General features: G+C 35.9%; 1 protein-coding gene across 1 annotated transcript in view; it reads left to right on the top strand.

Annotated features, from left to right (window-relative positions):
* Window positions 1–22,977, top strand: part of CDC73 (cell division cycle 73) — a 92,298-nt gene that overhangs the window by 9,218 nt on the left and 60,103 nt on the right. Inside the window, exons 6-10 of the mRNA XM_004275835.3 lie at window positions 1,890–1,978; window positions 5,541–5,757; window positions 9,566–9,664; window positions 11,433–11,511; window positions 13,147–13,211. Coding sequence (XP_004275883.1) covers window positions 1,890–1,978; window positions 5,541–5,757; window positions 9,566–9,664; window positions 11,433–11,511; window positions 13,147–13,211 — 549 coding nt within the window. The remainder of the gene's footprint in view (window positions 1–1,889; window positions 1,979–5,540; window positions 5,758–9,565; window positions 9,665–11,432; window positions 11,512–13,146; window positions 13,212–22,977) is intronic.

Raw genomic sequence — 22,977 nt, forward strand, 5'->3', positions numbered from 1 at the left:
GCAGTACTGTGCATGTCATCTGTGAGCAAACAGGCTCAGAGACAAGTGACTTGCTGAGGTGCACAAAACTGGGATTAGAGCCCAGGCAGTGTGGCTCCTACCTAGTCCACTATCCTGGGTACAAATTTTGTGGCAGTAAAACTGAAATTTTCCCCAACTCTCTTTATGTGTAAGGAAGTTATAACCCACTTTGTACAAAGTGAGTGAATTTAGGACTTCCCTGGTGGCGCAGTGGTTAAGAATCCACCTGCCAGTGCAGGGGACACGGCTTCAAGACCTGGTCCGGGAAGATCCCACATGCTGCGGAGCAACTAAGCCCGTGCGCCACAACTACTGAGTCTGCGTTCTAGAGCCTGCGACCCACAGCTACTGAAACCCGCGCACCTAGAGCCCATGCTCTGCAACAAGAGAAGCCACCACAATGAGAAGCCTACGCACCCCAACGAAGAGTAGCCCCCACTCGCCGCAACTAGAGAAAGCCCACACAGCAACGAAGACCCAACGCAGCCAAAAATAAATAAATTTTTTAAAAAAGTGAATTTAGAGATACCATTTAGTTGGAAAAACGTGAACTTCATGGTTTAATTATTTGAAAAAAAATTGAACATATCAGAAATGCAAAATTGCTAGGATCTGGTAACTTTAGAAACCAGCAAGAAATAGCATCATAAAATGCTTTCCAGAGCATTTGTAGGGTTAAAATAAATTACATAAATAGCTACTGATATATTACATAAACAGTTTTCAGTTCAGCAGATCTATATTGAGGACCTGCTGGGCACTATGCTAGCAGAGAGAAGCCTTAGGATCTGGTTAAAACCTAGGCTGCAGTTGTCTCTAAAATCAGTCTCCTGAGACTTCCTTGGCAGTCCAGTGGTTAGGATTCCCTGCTTTCACTGCTGAGGGCCCATGTTCGATCCCTGGTTGGGGAACTAAGATCCCCACAAGGCGCACGGTGCGGCCAAAAAAAAAAAAATCAGTTTCCGAAGGAACTTGAGTAATACGTGTTAAATCATTCTTACAAATGGAAAGAATTTAATGTGCTTGTTAAAATATTAATCTTTGCATTCATCTCAGCAATATGCCTGTTTCGAGTTTTACATGGTTAGAACACAATTGGAGCACATCTCTCTGGACCTCTTGAACGTACTGATGGTTTTTATACAATTTCATATTTGTTAGCCATAGACGCTGACTCTGGTTCTCAGTTTTCTTGTCTGTTGAATGTGGGCATTGAACTAGATCAGAATTAGTAAGTTTTGTTTTTAAGTAACCGAACACTTTTCAGACTGACTTTTACCTGAGATTCTAATATCTAAATGAGGTAAAAGTCGAGCTACCAAAGTTGAATTCAGATAAGAAGTGGCTCCTGGGCACTTTGTAGGAAGCTCCTGATGTTTTGAGGAACATACTTTGAAAACCATTAAAGTTTCACTTCTGGTGTTTTGTTCTGTGCTGATAGATTCAGGACCTGGGGCAACAGATGAAAAAAATCTAGACCCAAAATGAAATTTTTGACTGTGGCAAAGCCTTCTCATAAAATTTAGTTATAAACTTCCCTGAAGAGAAGGAATTTATTTGTTGTATGTTATCTTTCTGAATAAAAGTAGCTATGATATGTTATGGGAAGAACACTTAATCATAGAAAAAACTTACTAAAGTTTATTTGTAAGCTTTTAGTCAGTTTTAATCTTACATGATCCAACATATATTTATTATTGTTCTCTTTATGTAACTAAAAATATTTTAAAATTGACCAAAGGCCAGTGATGCCTGGGACTTTATAGGTGGGAACTTGGGTAAGGAAAAGTTATGTGCAGTGTTTTTTTTTGTTGTTGTTCTACAAGTTAAATAAAAATTTAAAATATTCACTGAGTGATTATTTTCAGGATGAAGAGTGTGTACGCCTTGATAAAGAGAGATTGGCTGCTCGTTTGGAGGGTCACAAAGAAGGGATTGTACAGACTGAACAGATCAGGTAAGAATTTCTTTAGTAGAAACTGAACAGTCTAGGTATATGTAAGTATACATGGAAAAAAGGGATATTAGTATGCTGTCTACATGTGTCCTTCATTGCCTTCAGTTCAGAAGATGCTTGAGCATGTTTTATGATGGGAGGATTGGAAGCCATTGTGCTACTTATGCTTTTTGGAAGCTTCTTGATTCTGTTACCATATTGATCTTTCCTTTTTAAAAATTATAATCCAAGCCACTCGTTTATCATGAAATCTTTTGTTGGTTTATAGCAGTGATTAATAAACTTTTTATGTAAAGTACCATGTGTTAAATATTTACATTTAACATGATTATTGATATGCTTAATTCTAGTTTTAATTTGCTGTTGTTTTCTGTTTGTCTCTTTGTTTTTTTTCCTTTTTGGGGGACTAAAATTTTGTCCCCCAAAAAGGAAATTTTGGATTGAATGAATACATGCTGTAATTCCCTTCTGTCTTTTTTGTTGGCTGATTAGTTTATGCTCTTGTCCTGTTTGAGTGGTTGCTAGGGTCACAGTCCACCTTCCGTGCTCCATCACCGTGTGAGTAAGCACGGAGCCTCAGCTAGAAGGCACTCGCAGTTCCCTCCTCTTGGCCTCTGTGATACTGCTGTCATATATTTTACTCATACGTGTGTTATAAACACCAATATGCATCATTCTTATTCTTGTTTAAACTATCTTTTAAAGAGATTTAAATAAGAAAAAAATTTCCATGCCTCTTCTTTACTGTTGTAGACCTGTGTACCCATATTTTTTCCTTCTGCCTGAAAGACTTCTCACCCCACCCCCCAAAAGACTTCTTTTAACATTTCTTTTTTGTGCAGGTTTGCTAGTGATTCTTTCAACTTAATTTTTATTTTTGAGAAAGTTTATTTCCCCTATTTTTTTTTTTTTAATTTTCACTGGATATGGAATTCCAAGCTACGTCTTTTTAAAGTACTTTACAGATGTTGTACTGCTGCCTTCTTGATTGCATTGTTTCTGATTAGAAATCTGTCATCCTTATTTTTGTTTCTTTAAATGTGCCCTTTTTTCTCTGACTACTTTAAAAATTTTCTGTATTGCAAGTTTTGAGCTATGTAATTATCACATGACTTGGAGGAGTGTTCTTCATCTTTCTTGTGCTTGAGGTCCATTGAGCTTTTTGAGGGGATTTTTGGGTTCATAATTTTCATTGAATTTAGAAAATTTTGGGTATTGCTTCTTAAAAATTTTTTTCTTTTTCCCTCTTTCTGGCCTAATTACTCGTATTCTGCTGGAAGCTGTCCAACAGCTCACTTGGGTTCTTTTCTTTTTTTGGATTCTTTTTTCTGTTCATTTTGGATAATTTCTATAGTTCACTAATCTTTTCTTTTGTAATTATATTCACATTACATTTGTAGTCTCCAACATTGTATTTTTTTTATCTCTACAAGGTGGCTAAATATGCAGTCCATGTCTTTACTTGTTGAGCATATGGAATAGTTGCATTAATTCTTTTAATGTCTTTGTTTGCTAGTCCTACGTCTGTGTCAGTTTATAGTGTTTTTGGTTTAGATTTCTCCTCATTTTGGCTTGTATTTTCCTGTTCCTTTATATGCCTTATAATCTTTGGATACCAGACATTTTGCATTTTATGTTGTTGAGTGCTAGATGTTTTTGTGTTCTTCTAAATTTTCTTTAGCTTTGTTTTGGGACACAGTTAAATCACTTGGAAACAGTTTTTTCCTTTTGAGTCTTGACTTTAAGGTTTGTTATTTGAACAATGTTAATTTAGAGTAGTTATTCCCCACCACTGCAAAGTCGAGACCATTCTGAGTACTCTACCTAATGCCCCAGGAATATGAGGTCTTCAGTCTGGCTGGTGGCAACAGGTATTATTATTCATCCTGAGTGAGTGCTGGACACTGTTCCCTCTAATACTCTTGGTGGTTCTGTTCCTAGCTTTAGTTTCCACTTGTTTATGTGCTAATCAGTATTCTGCTGGAATACTCGAGGGGGACCTTCTGTGCAGCTCTCTCTTCTCAGGTACTCTGGCCTATGAGTTTCCATACGCCTTGTTCTTGCGTATGGAAGAATCCCAGCACCATTTTCTCAGATCAGGAAATACAGTTTTGCCTGGGTTCTCCTCCCTCTGCCATGTTGGAAACTTTCAAGGCCATAAACTGCAGCTTTCATAGGACTTAATTATTTAGTTTGCATTTGTCAGAGATCACTGTCTTTCATTGCTTGATATCATGTATTGTGTAAACTATTGTTTCATGTATTTTGACTGGTTGTTTCAAGACAGGAGAGTTAATCCAGTCCCTGTTACTTCATCTTGGCTGGAAGTACAAGTCCAATGATTGTCCAATGCACGTTTGATTATAGTTTAGAAAAGTATTTGAATTTGGCTCAAGGTATGCTGGTATGCTTTAGATTTTAAGGGAAAGTTGTGTATTATTATGTAAAATGAGTCAAATACTAATGCATATTGAGCATATACTTTGAGCAAGTACTTTCATACCTAATGTAAATAAAATACATACTATGTAATACTACCATGTTTAAACCTGCAGGAATTCCTGTCCTTTTCCCACATGTTGTTTAAACGTATTTCAAGATTGTCATCTTGTGATTAGACTAATAATTTTATCAACTGTTGTTAAGGTATCCAAACTCTTTTTCTTGTTTTACATTTTGAAAAATGACACTAAGCTTAAGATTGTGGTCTTAATGAAATCTATACTTTCATTGTTGTCTTTTTTGTTTTCTAAATAGTTCTGAAAGCATAGGCTCTGTTTGCTATTTCACATGTTATTTGAAAATAAAGGAAAGAAAAAGAAAATTTCAAAATATGGTTTTATCTTCTAGGCTTTAAAAGGAGTATATGTTTATGTGGCATATAAAAGCCTCTGTCATCTATAAAATTGATATGTTGTACATTGTAGCATATAGATTTGAAACCTTGAAATAAGTTTCGAGGAAAACCTAAACTGTGAATTCTTCACGGAATGAAAAATTTTTACCCCCATTCTAGGGTGGTGCATGCACATGCTCACATATGTGTGTGTGTTTGTATAAGTTGCATGGGTGGGAGGGAGGGTTAGCAAGTAAAAGTCTCATAGAAAAGGGCTTTTTTGGGGGGTGGGGGGAAGTGCAGAGAAAGGTTTATTGCAGGGCCAAGCAAGGAGAACGGGTGGCTTGTGCTCAAAAAACCCAAACAATCTGAAGGGTTTCAGCAAAGTAGTTTTAAAGGCAGGGTGAGGGAGGGATGTCCCAGGGTATGTGATCAGCTTGTGCAAAATTCTCTGATTGGGAGGGCAAAAGGTTAAAAAAAATGTGAAAAATTTTTTGCATTGTTCCTTCTAAGAAATTACTAGTTTGCTTATAGTGCAATATTTCTATAGGGTCTCTTTCTTACATGGTTATAAGTTATCAAATATGTCAGTTTTATATATAAGAAGGAAAGCTTAATTATTGCCACTTATAGTGTTATTACCAGGAACTTAAAAATGTCACAGAATATTTTATGATATGCTCAAGAGATCCTTGCTGTGAATATTAAGAAAGAAATTGCTTTCAGGTCTTTGTCCGAAGCTATGTCGGTGGAAAAAATTGCTGCAATCAAAGCCAAAATTATGGCTAAGAAACGATCTACCATCAAGACTGACTTAGATGATGATATAACTGCCCTAAAACAGAGGAGTTTTGTGGATGCTGAAGTAGACGTGACCCGAGATATTGTCAGCAGAGAAAGGGTGTGGAGGACGCGAACAACTATCTTACAGAGCACAGGAAAGGTAATTGAAATATTTTATTTGTTCGTTAGAGTCAGTGTGTGTGTTTCATCTACAGTTGGTTATAAAACTGGTTAAAGTTTCCCGTGAGGAGGAAGTTTCAAGTTCATATCTGACAGATCGGTAATAATGTAGACTTCTAAGGGGCCATATTTGCCATTCCATTCTAGCATGTGGTTGGTTGTTGGTCACCAGAGAAGCTGATGAAAAAGTCTGATACAAAGCGTGAGTCCCTTTATTTTCACCTCATTTGTAAATCCAAAGAGATCTACAGTTTTCTTGTTGATGAGATTTTTGCTTAAACCTAATGAACAAGGAATATTGATGGCAAGCTCTCTGATCATTAATGCCGTTATTAATTTTTTTCCTCACAAAGTAGAGAACTTAACGAAAATCAGTCAGCAAACATGTATTGAGTGTGTTTGATACGTTATAGTCTGTTAGGTGGATGTTTATTCCTTATTAATGGAGTTGTTTTGTTTTTTGCTACAGGATTGTGGGTTTTCTTCCTTCCCTTTCCTCCCTCCTCCTCCCCTTCTCCCTGTCTCCTTCCCTTCCTATTCATGATTACAAAAACTGCATTAAAAAACATCCTCGTTCATACACCTTTGTGCATTTATGTCTATATAGCAAAAGGATTAATTCCTAGAAGTGAATTGCTGATTAAAGGAGATATGTACTTTAAATTTTGAAAGATAAGTTGAAAGATACTGGATGTTTAGTATCTTAATACATCTCCAAAAAGGTTGCGTTGATTCTGTTTCACTTACCTCTTTTCACCTGTCTTTTCCTCCCACACATCCGAATTTTCCCTTAAATGTTAATTCTTCACTGATGCCCAGTTCACAGTGGTGATTTGGTGAGAAGGTTTATAGAAGTTATGAGATTACTGATGAAAGTGAACTTTAACATTGGTCCAGGCAGACTGGTTTTCTTTGCAGTTCTTTTTGGATTCTGCCCTTAAGTTTACTGTGCCATTTTAGTAGGAATAAAGCTACTAGAAAAGAATATATGAAGGAAAGAATTCTTTTTTTTTGTACTTTGACTTGTTTTACAAAGTACTTGAGGTCAAGGTTAAGAATCATTCTCCAGAGCTTAGAATTATAGAGAAATTTGAGAACGTGAGTAAACTTTCATTTTTGTATTTAAAATAAAGTGATCTGTTGATACTCATTTTTACTGCCTAGTATGGCTAATAGTTAAATACTGTTACTTATATTGTTCTACCAACGTTCATTGTAACGTTTGAAATGAACAATTTTCTTTGAGCTCTAGGTGGCAGGATTGTACCATCATTTCAAAACTTAGTGTTCTAATATAATTTACTGTTGTTGGCACCAATGTGTAATTTTAAAAATAAGTTAATACTAGAAGAACTGTTTGGTAGCTAGGTTTGTTTCTATGAGTATGAACATTTTTAAAAGTCAAAAGCAACAATTTTAACTGAAACCCCTCTCTGTATACTGTTCTCATCTGCAAAACTCTAAAATAAACCCTCTAAAAAAACCTTTTTAGGTACTTATAGCCCTGAAAGCCCCTGTGATTTTTGACAGATCTTCATTATTACCAGGTATCAGGGCTTTCTTTTTTTCTGAGTTTCCGAAATAAAAGACAGGTTTAAAATTCCATGAAAAATGTAACTACATACTTTTGTAGTTATATTACCACTGCAAACACCCTACAAAAAGGCAGCCTGATTTTATAATACTGTTTAAAACATGCTTTTAAACTTACATACACAAGTATATGTTCATCTTTGAAAGATTGATAAAAAGAGATCACTAAAAGGAAGATAATAATCCCCTGTAATTCTACCACACAAAGATAGCTAGTAACATTTTGATTGATTCTTATAGAGTTTGTGTCTCTCATGAAATGCTTTATTATTTTTAAAGTAATGAAATTTGACTTTCATATTTTCAACTATTTTCATAATAGGATTAAGATTTTATTTGCATATGTCACTGTGTTGACCTTCTCACTGCTGGTGCAAAAGCAGTGGTTGGTTAACTGCTGGCATCTTGGCATGAATCAAAGCATTGGCACCAAACTTTGCTAGTAGCCATTTTGTTCTTCACCTACTAATGATGTCCTTGGTGAAATTTGAAAATTTACTAATTTTATTAAATCTTAACCTTTGAGTATATGTCTTTCTAGTATTTTCTGTGATGAAATCAGAGCATACAAAGCACTCCTGCATCCCAAAATCTGATGATTGTCTCCACAAAGAGCACTTGTGCATTTGACATTTTTTCGAAAATGAGGGAAGAAAGCCTGTTCATTCAAGAAATGGAACTGACAGTATTTGTTGCCAGTAATAAAATGTGAACTTTCATGAGAAAATTAGAATTTGAGAGGTTTCTTTTTGCTACTGAGACCTTAACAGTTTCCTAAATTTAACATAGTGCCACTCTTCCTTGTCCTTACTTTTTGTGCATTTTGGAAAATACTTTTTCATAAAAACAAGTTATTTTTATGTGGAATATTTTTTCCCTCATTTTTGTAGGAATTAATATTTTTAAAATATTTTAGTTTAAATTTCTAATGTGATAAATATTGTAACCTATATAATAAAACTCTTTGGGGTGTGCCATAATTCTCGAGAGTGGGAAGGGGTTGTGAGACATTTGTTTGCTGTCCTAAAGAATTATAGGAACTTGTAAGTACTATTAGTGGGGCAATGGTTAAAGTTATGTTTCAGGCTATCTCTCCTTTTGTATACATGTTTATTTGTGTAATATTTATTCAGCATCTACCAGCCAGGCACGTGGTGGGCACTCACTAGAGATGCATTGGTCCTTGCTTTCACAGAGGTTATATTCTTTAATAGGAGAGAGATAATTAAATAAGCAATAATTGTGACATATGACATTATAGGGATGCTACCCAAGAAGGGCAGCTAACTTGGTCTAGAACCACGACGAGAGAATGATACCTAAATAGTAAAAAGTAATTAGGAGGGACAAGCTGTCCAAGCCAAAGAAACAGTATTCTTAATTGTATAGAGAAGAGAAACCACTTGAGGTTCACGAGGACAGGGACGACGTCTCTCTTAGTTGTCATTGTGTCTGAGTGCCAAGCGAGGTGTTTGGCTTATAGTCATAACATGTTGCTTAAAATGGTAAGTGATTGACAGGCAGAATTAGAAGAGCCCCAAGGGAACTGAGGGAGAGACTCAGGTAAAAGAAGAATATTTCATGAAGGAAGGAGGAGTCAGATTCGTCAGCTTTGTTCAGTGTTGCTAAGGTTGTTCGTGCAAAAGTTAAGTTAAATTTTTAAATTGCATTCCAACTTAAAAACTTTGAAAAGTGCATGTTGAGTCCTAACAAACAGTATCTTAAAACTTTCAACATCTCATAAAAATTATAGCAGTCTGAAATTAGCACTGGAGTTTATTATACCTAGAAGAGAATATAGTAGTTGATTTCTTTCAGAAGGATTAATTTCTCTTAGAATTAAGAAGCCCCCTTGGCAACAAATCTGCCATATTTTTGTTTTTTTTAATATTAACTTGTTTCCTGGTTACATATTTGAATAAATGGAGAATATGAATGAATTTATAGCCAGTTATGCACTTTAAGTAAAATGAAAATAAGTGAGTGACACGGGGTTTATAATAATTGATCTTTGGGTGAATTTCCTAGTAGCAGTTGATTCTTACTTACTTGTGTAGTAATCATACCTCATTATGATGTAGTAGGGAAGAATTGATAGGAAGAAAACTGAGTCTGAAATTGTTTATTAAGTAAACTTACTGCTTTTGGATATTTAATTTTAAGCAGACTTAATAATTAAAATCCATTTGTTTCAGAATTTTTCCAAGAATATTTTTGCAATTCTTCAATCAGTAAAAGCCAGAGAAGAAGGGCGTGCACCTGAACAGCGACCGGCCCCAAATGCGGCACCTGTGGTAAGAATGTTTTGCTGCTTATGTAGTAATTTTAATGAAAGCGATTATTCCGTGTTGTAATTTTGAAAACATCTTAGAGTATTTATTTGCTTCTTTATTGTATAGTTGACATACAATGTTATATTAGTTTCAGGTACACAACATAGTGATTCTGCATTTATATATATTACAAATTGATCAGAACCGTAAGTCTAGTAACCGTCTGTTAACCATACACAGTTATTGCAGTATTAATGACTGTAATCACTATGCTGTACATTGCATCCCTGTGACTTAATTTTTTTGTAATTGGAATTTTGTACCTCTTAATCCCTTTTACGTATTTTGCCCCAACTCCCCCCAACCCCTTCGGTGACCATCAGTTTGTTCTCTACATCTGTGAGTCTGTTTCTGTTTTGTTTGGTTTGTTGATTTGTTTTCTTTTTTAGATTCCACATATAAGTGAAATATATGAAGCCAGTTTCATAAGGTTCAGCAAAGGAAAAATAATATGCAAATTAAATCTTTTTATATAGAATTTTTGAAAGTATGTCAAAATTTGGTAGAGTACTAATGCAGTCTTTGCAAGAACTAGTAGTTTTATTTGTTCATGAAATCCTTGGTGTTTACCCTTTTAGAGGTAGTGAATTTTTGCCGGTATTTAGACGAACACTTGAGGTGACTTTCTGGCAAGTTTTTAAGTGCCTCTTATTTGTCAGGCAGTTTGCTGACAAGGATACAGGAGGGACAAGAACGAAAGCCCCTTTGAGCTTGTAGTCTAACGGGACATACAGATGAGTCAGACAGGTAGTGGGGCAGGTGACGTTATGGTGAAACACAGGGCGCCTATGGTCATGAATTGGTTGACATCTTGAATAGCAGCTGGCATGAAACTTATGTCAAATCTTAAAACAGTTCGGCCATTATCTTCTTGACTGAATATTCTCTGTGTTTCCATAATCATTAAAATACTTGAAAATTTTAATGTTTGGCATTTCACAATAGAAGTGTATACCTAGTGACAGTCTTGAATGAGTATCTTTTATTTGGAATAATAATAGCGGTAGCATCCTGTTGTAACGAAATGAAGCATATTTCAGTATTTATGAATACCATGAATTTCCCAAGCAATTTTGGGAATAGTCTTTAAATCTGCTTCTTTAGATTATTACAGACTGAGTTTTATATAAAGTATTTTTGAATTAAATTATACATCATTAGATTAGCAAGTTTTTCTCAGTATTTTTAAAAAACACCTTTGTTAGCTTCAGTTTTACACTGTACATTGATACATGGGTTTATTGTCATTGTTATTTATTTAATATAAGGATTAATAATTGGAATAATTCAGTTAAAAGGCTCCAAAGTGTCAGCCCAATAAGCTTTGCATTAAAACTTTTTTTTTGTTAAAGAAAAATAATTCATGACTGGAGACAGTTTATTAATTTGTGAAGAAATTTAAGTAATTAGAATGAAATTACTAAGTACACCGATTTTATTTCTGCAATGTCTAAGAATTTTGCTTTGTGCCTTTGTGCACGTTTACTTGGGGTCCTTTGCCTTGTCCCTGGCAGGGATGGTAATTTTCTAGCAGTAAATAGTATCTTGAAAATCAGCTTCAGATGATTCCCCACTTTTGTCTACTCCTTGTTTTTGTCTTATTGGCTCAAATATTGAGAAGAAGAAGGCTTAGAAAACAATACCCTTATTGTGTTTTTTTATTATGAGTATTAAGTAACAATTTAAACAATATTGACATGTAACTCATAGTTATTATATTTTTCTACAGGATCCCACATTGCGTACCAAGCAGCCTATTCCAGCTGCCTACAACAGGTACGACCAGGAAAGATTCAAAGGAAAAGAAGGCAAGTTACTTAATTTTGGTCTTCCCCTTACCGTGGCCGTGCTGAACTTGAGAGGCACTGTGGCCTGGTGTTCGGGGCAGGGGTTGGCAAACTAACGTCTGCAGGCCAAGTCTGTGCCACCATGTACATGTTTTCGTGAATCAAGTATTGTTGGAACACAGCCACACATTCATTTTTGTGTTGCCTGTGGCTCCTTTAGTGCTGTGACAGCAGTTTGAATTGCGACAGAGATCGTGTGGCCTTCAAAGCCTAAAAATACTGTCCAGCATTTTACAGAATAATTTTGATAAGTTACTTTAAGTGCAGTCTCTTTCAGTTTCCTCCTGTGTGTCATTACAATACTAATAGTAGCGTTAGTAGTAGTCCCTATCTTTTAGTGTTATTGTGGGGATTAAACTAGTTAATGAAGTCCCCAGAATAGTAACTGGTATATGTAATAAGCTATCTATAAATATTTACTGCTAGTAGCCTTAATTCTGTTTCTCAGAAGTTTATTTTAGAATGGAAATTCTATATATAAAATCATATTTCCCCATTTATAAAGGTATACATTGAGAACTTGGGAAGCATAGATTTTAGAGTAGGCATGTGAGGACTTGTTTTGTGATAGCTAACACGGCTAATTCAATAGTGAACCATTTCCGCATCAGTAAGATGGCTAGTGAGGGGTGCCTGATGTCAGCGCAACTTCTCTTGGGATCTTCATTTATCTTGACTTCATTCGTGAAAAAATGGGTTAGAGGCAACTAGAAGTTTATCATTTACGATTTTTTTCCTGCATAATCTGAAATCTCCATTTAAGTTTATTAAAGGGTTTGTTGTCTTTATACAGTGAATTTTGTGTGCTGGTTTCATTTGCTGGATAAAGGCATGTACTGAATCCATGGTGTAGAAAGACAGTAATGTGTTCTTTTATCCACTGCAATGTTTTTCTTTTGGGACGAATTATATAAAGTAGGGGTTGACAAATTAGAGCCCACAGACCAAATCTGAACCTCCTTGGGCCAAATCAGGCTGTGCTCATTTGTTTACATATGCTGTTCATCCTGCTTTTGCACCACAACTGCAAAATTCAGGAGTCGTGACAGAGACTATATGGCTTGCAGTGTGTAAAATATTTAATATCTGACCCATCACAGAAAGGTATATTGGGCCTCTGTCCTGGAGTCCCTGTCGCTATTTACAACGTTGCTTTTCTGTGAGTTACATAACATATGCTGATGATTGTAATTTTGGAACACAGCTTTTTATAAGTTAAGGAGGTCTCATGGTGTTAGATGCTTTTAGTGGTGCTGTAGTTGAATATTAGGACTAAATAATTTGGGGGTTATAAAGTATTTTATTCAATCTAATTTTTGATATTTCCAACCAACTATATGACCGTTGAACATGGTTTTAGAGTCCTAACCAGCTTCTGCATTTTGGGCTCATTGGTGTGTATTGAATGTATTTTGGAGACTAGTACTCCTTTTAAAGTTTCTAACTTCACAAGTATATAATTTAACTTTATATCTATAGTAGATTCAAGGCTTTGTCATTCTGTTGAACTGTCAGATATAATGTAGATTATTACTTTAGGTTTGTTGTTTATCATGAAATATGTAAAGTCTAATGGTAACCTCCCTTTCTTTATAGAAACGGAAGGCTTCAAAATTGACACTATGGGCACCTATCATGGTATGACGCTGAAGTCTGTAACGGTAAGTCACTCTGAATGCAGAGGTTCTTTTGTTCCATTCATTTTATGTGAGTAGCAGATGTTGAAGGAAATCTTTGTTCTCCAACATTTTGAATTTCATACATTTATCTTTAATGACCAGTTGTGCTGACAGAGCTGTGGGGTGATTATTTGATTCATGGGTGTCTTTTTTTTTTAAACTGAGTGTAAAGAAAAGCTGCTTTGATTAACTTGCAAGTAGATTGTATGCTACCTGGTTAGAGAATTTAAAGTCAGTGAGGAGTTACGAGATTCAATTTGGGAGAGTTCTTTGCCATAATATCTCATGTTATTAAAATGTAACGCTGGGCTTCCCTGGTGGCACAGTGGTTGAGAGTCCGCCTGACGATGCAGGGGACACGGGTTCGTGCCCCGGTCTGGGAAGATCCCACATGCCGCGGAGCGGCTGGGCCCATGAGCCATGGCCACTGAGCCTGCGCGTCCGGAGCCTGTGCTCCACAATGGGAGAGGCCACAACAGTGAGAGGCCCGCATACCACAAAAAAAAAAAAAAAAAAAAGTAACGCTTTACGCTCTAAAAAGACAGATTGCAGTGATTGATGTCATGCTGCAAGTTGCATACTTGACACAGCCAAATACATGACGTCCATGATTATAAGCCTTTGGCTCACTTTTGGCAAACTTTCTTTTTTTTTTTTAATGTCCTAAAGATGGTTATTTCTAGGTGATCTGACCAAGGCCCGTTTTTTTTTTAAATAAGTTTCAGTTGTACAACATTGTAGTAACATCTGTGTATGCTACAGAGTGATCACCACCACAAGTCTAGTTACCATACACCATACAGCTGACCCCTTCACCCATTTCACTCACCTCGCAACTACCTATCCCTTTGGTAACCACTAATCTATGCAATAATCTTTGTTATCTGTGAGTCTTTGTTCTTTTTTTAGTTTCTGCACTGATATTTGTCTTTATATGTATTTTGCTAAAACACTTATTTTTAAATTGTCATCAGATTTGTTTTTGTATTATTGAAACTGTACGTGGACGCATTATTCATTCAACAAGTGCTTATGAGTATTTGTGTCAGACCGTGTTCTGGTTGCTAGGGTTGTTGCTGTGAATAAGCCAGATAGGACTCTTTACAGAAAGGAGTGAGAGAGGCCTCTCTGAGGAGGTGACAGTTGAGCCAGAGCCTGGTGACAAGCATTCCATGAAAGACACGCAGGGTCAGGATTGAGGCCCATACAGCAGCACGCAGGCCAGTGTCTCCAGAGTCGAGTGCGTGAGGGGAAGGTGGTAAAAGGTTAGGTACACCCATTTTATGAGATCTGCCTAGGTCTTCCTGTCTTCAAAAGGTAACTCATAGCTGTAAGATTGAACTTAAATTCTTAAAGATTTATTTATTGACCTTTTCTTGGGGTCAGAACTTGCCTCCTCGCCATTCCCCAAGTGAATTATGGAACTGATGTTGTTACCCTGGTGTAGCCATCAAAATAAGTTTTTTGGTGGTTAACTGTTGCTGCTGTTGGTTTTACTTTTGTCTCATCTAAAATGCCATGAAATTGATTTCATTACTGAGCTTCCGAGCAATTGGTAAAATCAGTGATAGTTTTTAATAGATGCTTTTTACAGAACAGTTTTTCTGAAATCCAAGGACAGCTTCTTAATTAAACAATGTGTGAATGATAAGGCTCTACTTCCTTATCAAAGTCTTTGTTCCTAAATATACTTATAAGAGGCGAACAGTTCTATGGTGTGTGATTTTACAGAACTAATCACAAAAAGACACTGTAGGAACGCAGCAGAAAGACTAGAAATGGTCAAATTGTTAGTACTTCCAATATTTTAATGCCCAGTTTGCATCTCTGTGCTGCTTGTGGCCTGATTCATTTAGCAGTTGTTATTGAGAACTTTGAACCTGAAAGCTTTGAAATTACTCTGATAATTGTTTCTTTTTAGTTGAATCTCAAACTTATCCTTTCAGTGTAATGTTTTTTCCTCCTCTTTTTTTCTTTTGAAACTGTTACCTGTTTGTGAGCTTGCAAGTTTCACCAACTTTCTACCTCATTCTCCAGTTAAGAAAGTTTCTGTTATGAGATCCACCCAGACATACCAAGCAGTTAAGAGTATGTTAAAGGCTTTGTTGCACAGATGTGACTTCCTTTCTAATTTATGTGCAGCTCTGCTACCATTGTTCTTCAGGGTTTTGATATGCCTGGTTGATGTACAGAGTTACCAAGATTAGTTTCAATCTGCATTAGGATTGATCTGCATGTCTTTTAAGTTCAAGACACCAGAGTTCTCTTAGATGTTAGACTAAATTAATAAGTCACATTATGCAGACTAGAAAATTTTCATACAAATGAGTTTTTTTCTGTATCTGTTACAGAGAAGGAAGGGGTATGTGTTTTGATAATATTTCATAAGAACCATAAGTTATTGAAATCTATAGAAATTAGGGCCCAGGCAGTATATTTTGTAACACTTTGTAAAGATAATAATTTGTTGAAGTTTATTATAGGAACAGAAGCTCAGGTACCTTAAAGTTACAAGTTTGTAAAGTATAGCTTTTGAATTGTGCCAAGAAATACAGAGACACACCACCTCTAAGAGTAGTTAGAGGGCTTTCCTGGGTTGGGACACTTCCCCCAAAATATGTCACTTGGGTTCTATAATGTTTAAGAAATACTGGATTAAGCAGATTTTGTGGTATAGGAATCTCATCGTTTTTAATGTATAAATCTCTCTTTTTTTTTTTTTTTTTTTTTGCGGTACACGGGCCTCTCACTGTTGTGGCCTCTCCTGTTGCGGAGCACAGGCTCCGGACGCGCAGGGTCAGCAGCCATGGCTCACGGGCCCAGCCGCTTCGCGGCATGTGGGATCTTCCCAGACCAGGGCACGAACCCGTGTCCCCTGCATCGTCAGGCGGACTCTCAACCACTGCGCCACCAGGGAAGCCCCTATAAATCTCTTAATTGGAACACAGGAGTATGGACTCTTTCCCAAGCTTGTTTAACCCCCAAGTTTGCCCCTCTCCTCCCTTCTGTTGAGAATACTGCAAAGAACCAGAGTTGCATAGAATCAGTTTAATTGAAGCTATCTTAGGAGTCGTGGTTTGGGAGTAGAAACCGTTCAGTATGGGGGACATCAGAATATATTTTCATGTATTCCTTCAGTGAAAGGGGCCGTTTTAGACTAAGAAAATGCCACTTGATAATGCTTTTCATTGTATAGTAAATAAGGGAGATGATGAAGACCTTTTTTTGTTAGGTAGTAGCAAGGAACTTATCTGTGGTTCCACCGGAGAGGGAATAAGAAAGATATGATCACAGTTCATTGTTATTATTTATAAAGATTTGGAAATCCTTTATCAAGAACTACCTTATTTTAATCTCCCAATCTAGCTTGTTGATGTTCACGTGGAAAGGCCACGTGTTCTAGCCTCTGTTTATTCTTTCCTCTGTTCTTACTGAATATCATTGACTCTCGATAACCTTGCTGTCTTCATTTTTGAGGAAACCTTTTGCACTCTGAAATCATACAGATCAAAAGCTTCCCTTTAAGGTCGTTATTTGAAGAGACTCCAACAGACATCGTAGTTCTTATGATCTCTTTTGGGAAACCATTTTTTTGATAGTAAGTAAACTTGGGTGGATTTTCAGTATCTGTGTTAGAGGTCTAATATTATCACTGTCAACTTTCACTTTTGAGAAGGATCCAGAATCTCAGTCTCCTCCAAGTTACATTCTTAAGCAGGAATACATACATCAGTAACCGCCCCATTCCCTGTTCTATAAAGCTTGCTTCGTTCTCATTTGGTGGTCAGTTAACGTGTTCATCCCTGCTTGAAATGTTACGGGAGTGTGCTAGTACCAGTGCTCTCTGGAGGTGGGCCTAGAGCCGGGGCCAGGAGGAGATGGAGGTAGCTGATGAAGACGTTGTTACTCAAGACTCTCCTTCCCTTCCCTCCCTCTACTCTTCCTTCAGCAGATATTTCTTGAGTGCTTTTGTATGCCATGTACTATGCTAGGTGCAGGGACATCGAAGATGAAGAAAACCAGACATATGCGTATGGGCTTTTTTAATGGTCTGTTGGAGGAGAGACACATCAGTCAGTCACTCAGATGTGAAATTATGACTGTGCCACGTGTGTGCAGATGCATTGTGCCGTGAGAACCTAAAGTTGGAGGATTTTCTGTGGGAGTCGGAACACTTCATTTGAGGAGGTAGTACTTGAAGTGAGATCCAGAGTTTGAGTAGAGGCTGACTTGAAGATTGCAGGAAAGTGCATTTTAGGGAGAGTGAACAGAAGGCAGGAGTAGATGCCCTGGTGGGAAGAGCATGGCACTTAGAAAGATTTGGAAGGAGACTGGTGATTGTGTGGACTCGAAGGATGCCTCTGGGAAAGTTTGTTTCCAGAGGTAGGTACAGCCTGCCTGTCTGTGTGTGCCAGGGCCTCTCTGCACGCTTCTGGGGCCATTCGTTGTGCCAGTCTAAATGTGGCCCCACGCTTACCGCAGTAGTAATTCCAGGGTTTATTTTACTCACTAACACTTAAAGAATCAGAGTATGTCACGTAAGCAGGCTGGATTTCCAGCTTCTTTTGAGAGGCCTCTGGCATGACTGGGCGCTGGGCCCACAGTCCAGCGTGGCAGACCCACGTCCCCTGAGCAGGACACCTTCCACACCTGGGACGTGTTCCCCCGGTAGCCTCAGGCCTCGCCACTCTGGTCTTTCCTGTCGCCTTCTTCACTTATTTACACCACCTTCTTAGGCCCTATTGGCCTTTCAGTATGAAATCCCTGCTCTAAATAGAGGCAGTGCTAGCTTGTTAAAGAGAAGTGAGTCACTTGGAAACACAGATTTAAGGCTTTGAAGTCAGTCCTGGCTTTGAATCTCAGCTCTTCCACTCATTCCACCACTAATGAAGTTGAGAAGGTTATGTAACCTTTCTATCAGTGGTCTTGTTTTTATTTTATAATAAAGATATTAGAATTTATATTACAGTATTATTGATGAGTGAAACAGGCACTGTGTAAAGTGCTCAACACAAAAAGGACTCAACAGATAAATAATGGCTACTTTTATTATGAATTTATAATTTTATGTATAATCTCAGCTTGTCATATGTGTAAATGTAGGCAACTGTAGCTTCAGTGATGAACTTGATATTACATGTTTAATGATACAATTTTCATTCAAAGCTATGAAGACTAGTTTACTTAAACATTATGAGAACCCTTTTCTTCTCCAGTAACTGGGATATTTTTACTCTAGCTGTGTGTGTTTATCTTAAGGTAAAGTTCTTTATCCTTGGAGAGAAAATTGCTACAAAGACAGTATCGTTTTAAGTGTGTGACAGCTTAGCTAGTTAGGCTTTTCCATTTACTTGTTAGGGCTCATATATAGGAAGAAATGTCATTTACTTAGATTTAAATTATTTACTTTGATCCAAAAAGTATGTAACTGTTGAGATTTTAATATATGGTCACAGAATTATAAGTAGGAATATTACTTTTACAATTTATAATTTGTTGCATTCTACATTTAGATTGGCATATTATTTTGCTCGAGAATATTATATTACACTTGAAATAATTTTCAGAACTTGTTGCCTCTCTTGCTGTTTCAGGGAACTGGGGTGGTTCTGTCCTATGTCAGCCTGACCAACATAAAGGTGTACCCCCTAAACAAACCAAACATTGTGTGTTTTCTGTCAGTAACTCGTTATATGTCTTAAGCTTTTGAAAGTCAACTTTATACTTTTACTGTCTGTTACATGAAGTAATACTTAACTGTTAACATATTAGTATTTTGTGCATAGTTTATTTTTTATTATATCTGCATTTTCATAGACTTTTCTGAGATTTCATCACTAAACTGGACAATGTTGTTTCTCTGTACTCAAAACTTCCCTTCTATCCCTTTTATAGTAGTTTTCCCCAAGTGATTTTTCCAGATTTTTGGGTTAAAAAAATTTTTTTTATAATGTTGTGCTCGTTGTAGATTTGGCGCATACCTCCATATAAGGGAGACAGAAGAAGAGAGAAGAATATTGTAATCATACAATATTATGATTTCTTTGCCTGTTTGTTGCAGCAAATTAGGCATCGGTTTTCTCATCTGAAAAGTGGTATTATAATAACCTCCTCTGAGGTCTTCAGGGTTTCAAATGTGCACAGGTGTACCTAGTTCAGCATTGTTCTTTCAGTGCTGTTTGTAGCACTGAATTAATTGTAGTTATGAACTTTTCACACTGAATAATACAGAGCCTCTGTTCATCCACACTTTTTAAAATTAGTTGGGTGGATAAGTGGGGGGAGGGATAAATTGGGAGATTGGAATTGACATGTACACACTACTATATATAAAATAGATAACTAATAAGAACCTGCTGTATAGCACAGGGAACTGTACTCAATACTCTGTAATGGGCTTTATGGGAAAAGAATCTTTAAAAAAAAAAAAGAAAAGAGTGGATATATGTATAGGTATAACTGATTCACTTTGCTGTACACCTGAAACTAACACAACATGGTAAATCAATTAGACTCCAATAAAAATTTTTAAAAATTAATTAGAAAATAAAAAACAATTGGGTGGTATGTAGAGTGAACACTTATTTGGGTGGGTATTAATCTCCTTACATTGATACCTTCTTAAAGGTATTAAAATCTCAGTTTACATTAATATTTTGTCAGCATATGATCAGCATTTTGATGCTGATATACTTAGAAAAAATGAATAATAGCACAGATCATATTAATAATTGTCAGAGAATTTTAATGCCTATAAAGTAAAAGTTATTTTTATAATACTGCTTTTTTATACTGTTGCTTTCAGTTTATGTATCTTGTTGAGATTTATTGACAATCCATTGCACAATGGATGGTGCTTTTGGAGTAAGCATATACAGTTAAACTCCATTAATTTAGCTTTGCATTTCATTAAAGAATAATTATCGGTTTATCCAAAATGCCTTAAAATTTTAATAATGCCTGTAACATACCTTTTAAAATTATTCTACCAGTGACCATATATTTAATGCCATGATCACACAATTTCTGAGACTTATTTTGAAAGAAGCATAGACAAAGTTATTCTTGACACATATGTTAGAAGTAATTTAGAAAACCATTGTATAATTTTTAATAATAATGTTAACATCACTTTGTTTCAAAGTGTTTTATTATTGGTTATTGTGAGAACAGGAGAAAACAGAAGCCAGTTTGGAAATATAATGGTATTTTGTTAATACGATAAAAATTTATACTATAAATTTCAGCTTGATTATATAAATTCTTTTCACTGTAGTTCCATATGAAATGCTGCAGTTATATACATGACTCAGATGTGCACAAAAGCAAACTTTAATTTTCATTCAATTTAATATTCTCTCTTGGACATACTACAATATAGTCTTTTATTCTAATTTCTATTTACCTTCATCACTACAGCTTTATTCAGTTTTAACAAAATTAATATCATTATTGAACATATTTCATCACTTTTAAATTCTAACTTCTCAGTGTATTTTTAGACTAACCACTGCTGTTCTTTAACTTAGACATGATTTTATTTTATATATTTTTCTTCATTAATTTGAGGAAAAAAGATTAATATTTAATATCATGACATGATTTGAATCCGTAATTGGGTATTTAGATATTTTCTTGTTGGGTACTTTTCTGTTGGCTGTTGTTGGCTGAGTTTTAGTTTGCTCTTTCAATTTCTAGGTCTTCATAAATTGATTTAAATCTTCAATGAATTTCTAATCTTTTGTATAAATCCCACATTCACATTTTATTTTCTTAGTGTCTTAGTGCTTTTACTCTTAATACTCATTGGATTGTGTAGTTAGTTCATCCCTTCCCCTCCCCTCTGTCCCACACCCTGCCAACCTCATTTGATCTTTAATTCTAAGTTTTGGTTTCTTTTCCAGGTCTTTTTCTTGATGGATGTTTCTTTTAGTGTTGTTCTTCTTGTCTTTCCTGCTTCTCGTGTTCCTCTGTGAGTGACTGTTCCCACGTTTATTTTAAATATCTGTTTTTTGGTTGGTACGCGAGCCTCTCACTGTTGTGGCCTCACCCGTTGCGGAGCACAGGCTCCGGACGCGCAGGCCCAGCGGCCATGGCTCACTGGCCCAGCTGCTCCGCGGCATGTGGGATCTTCCTGGACCGGGGCATGAACCCGTGTCCCCTGCATCGGCAGGCGGACTCTCAACCACTGCGCCACCAGGGAAGCCCTAAATATCTGTTTTTTAAAGACTCTTAGTTGCTTCTTGTCCGGATAAATCTTACTGTTTAGAACTAAGTTTTTTTTTGAAATTTCAGAATGGTGCTTTACTGTGAATAAGTTGAAGACACACTCATTTGAAATGCTAAGGAATTAAAGCTTTTAAGATTTTTATTTTTGTTTTAATTGGAGACAAAAGTCATACCATAGAACTCAGGTAATTGTCTCGTTGTTGACATCATATTTTATGTTATTGAAAAAGCATTTGTTCCTCAACATTTAGGTTTGTGCAGAAGTATATAAGATCAAACACAAAATTATTTTGAAATCAAGTCAATTTAACATTTTTACAAATTACCATTTAAGACAGAAAGAGTTAATTAATTATTAATTAATTATTGTCATCTACAAACAGTGAATTCTGGACACTATCAAACTAATCATTTATCTCCCCTAATTTTGATATTTTAGATAGGTGCTTCAGTCTTCTTGCAGTGTCTTTTTGTCATTTCTATCTTATATGTGTGTTGCCATAAACATCCTGAAATTCAGTTCCTTATATATTTTAATATACGAAGTTTGAGAATTAAAATTAAGCAGCTCTTTGACCTTTCAGAAGAATTTTAACTTCTATTATGTAGAAGGCTTTTAGTTTTCTTTATAAACGCCACCCCCCCCAAAAAAATTATATTTTATTTTTTATTATATTTTAATTGTTTTTATTATTATTATAATTATAATTTTATTTTATTTTTATTTTTATTTTATTTTATTAATTTTATTATAATTTATTTTAAAAGGCTGTACAAAATACTTCATAGTGTCCTTAGGAATTGTTTGCTTTTAACATGGAGAGCTACGTTATAATAACCAACCATTCTGATAGTAAATTTGTGGATACATTATAATTCATCAATAACTTTAGTACATATTATGATATCCTCCCCTCCCCCCATCCCAAAGTTACTTTAACAGGAAAAATAAATGTTAAAAGCTTAACTATTTAAATTGGGGAAACATTCTTTCTTTATCTGGATTAAATGTAATAGATACAATTGATTTAATACTGTCTAATAAGGTAATAAATGCCAATTTTGGGGAGACCTGTGATACACATTTGATTTATTTCTAAACTTCCTGAGTCATTATTAGTATTTTTGAAAAGTTTTTATAGTTTTTTTTTAAAGCTTTAAACATCAGTGTAAAGGTCACAGGTTAGTAGATTTTACAAAAACGTGCTTCAGTATGGCACACTGGTAGCATTACATTTATATTTTACATTGGAACCCTCTTGTAGATCACTGAAGACCAATCCCTAGACATACAGTCTGGTTCTAAGTACCTGAAGAATTTTCACCACCATCTTTGTGATGTAACAGATCAAAGCTGGTGTTGAGCGCCTGTGCAGAACATTATTCTCCCCTGCAAAGATCAGTTGTGTGGATCCCAAGTTGCCTAATAGGGTGGCATTTCCTTAGTAGTTTGCCATGGCCCAGAGAACGGCTGAGAAACTGGGTAATATTAATATACCGGGAGAGATTGATTCATTGT

This window comes from Orcinus orca, chromosome 1 (assembly GCF_937001465.1).
Source record: "Orcinus orca chromosome 1, mOrcOrc1.1, whole genome shotgun sequence".
Taxonomy (NCBI): Eukaryota; Metazoa; Chordata; class Mammalia; order Artiodactyla; family Delphinidae; genus Orcinus; species Orcinus orca.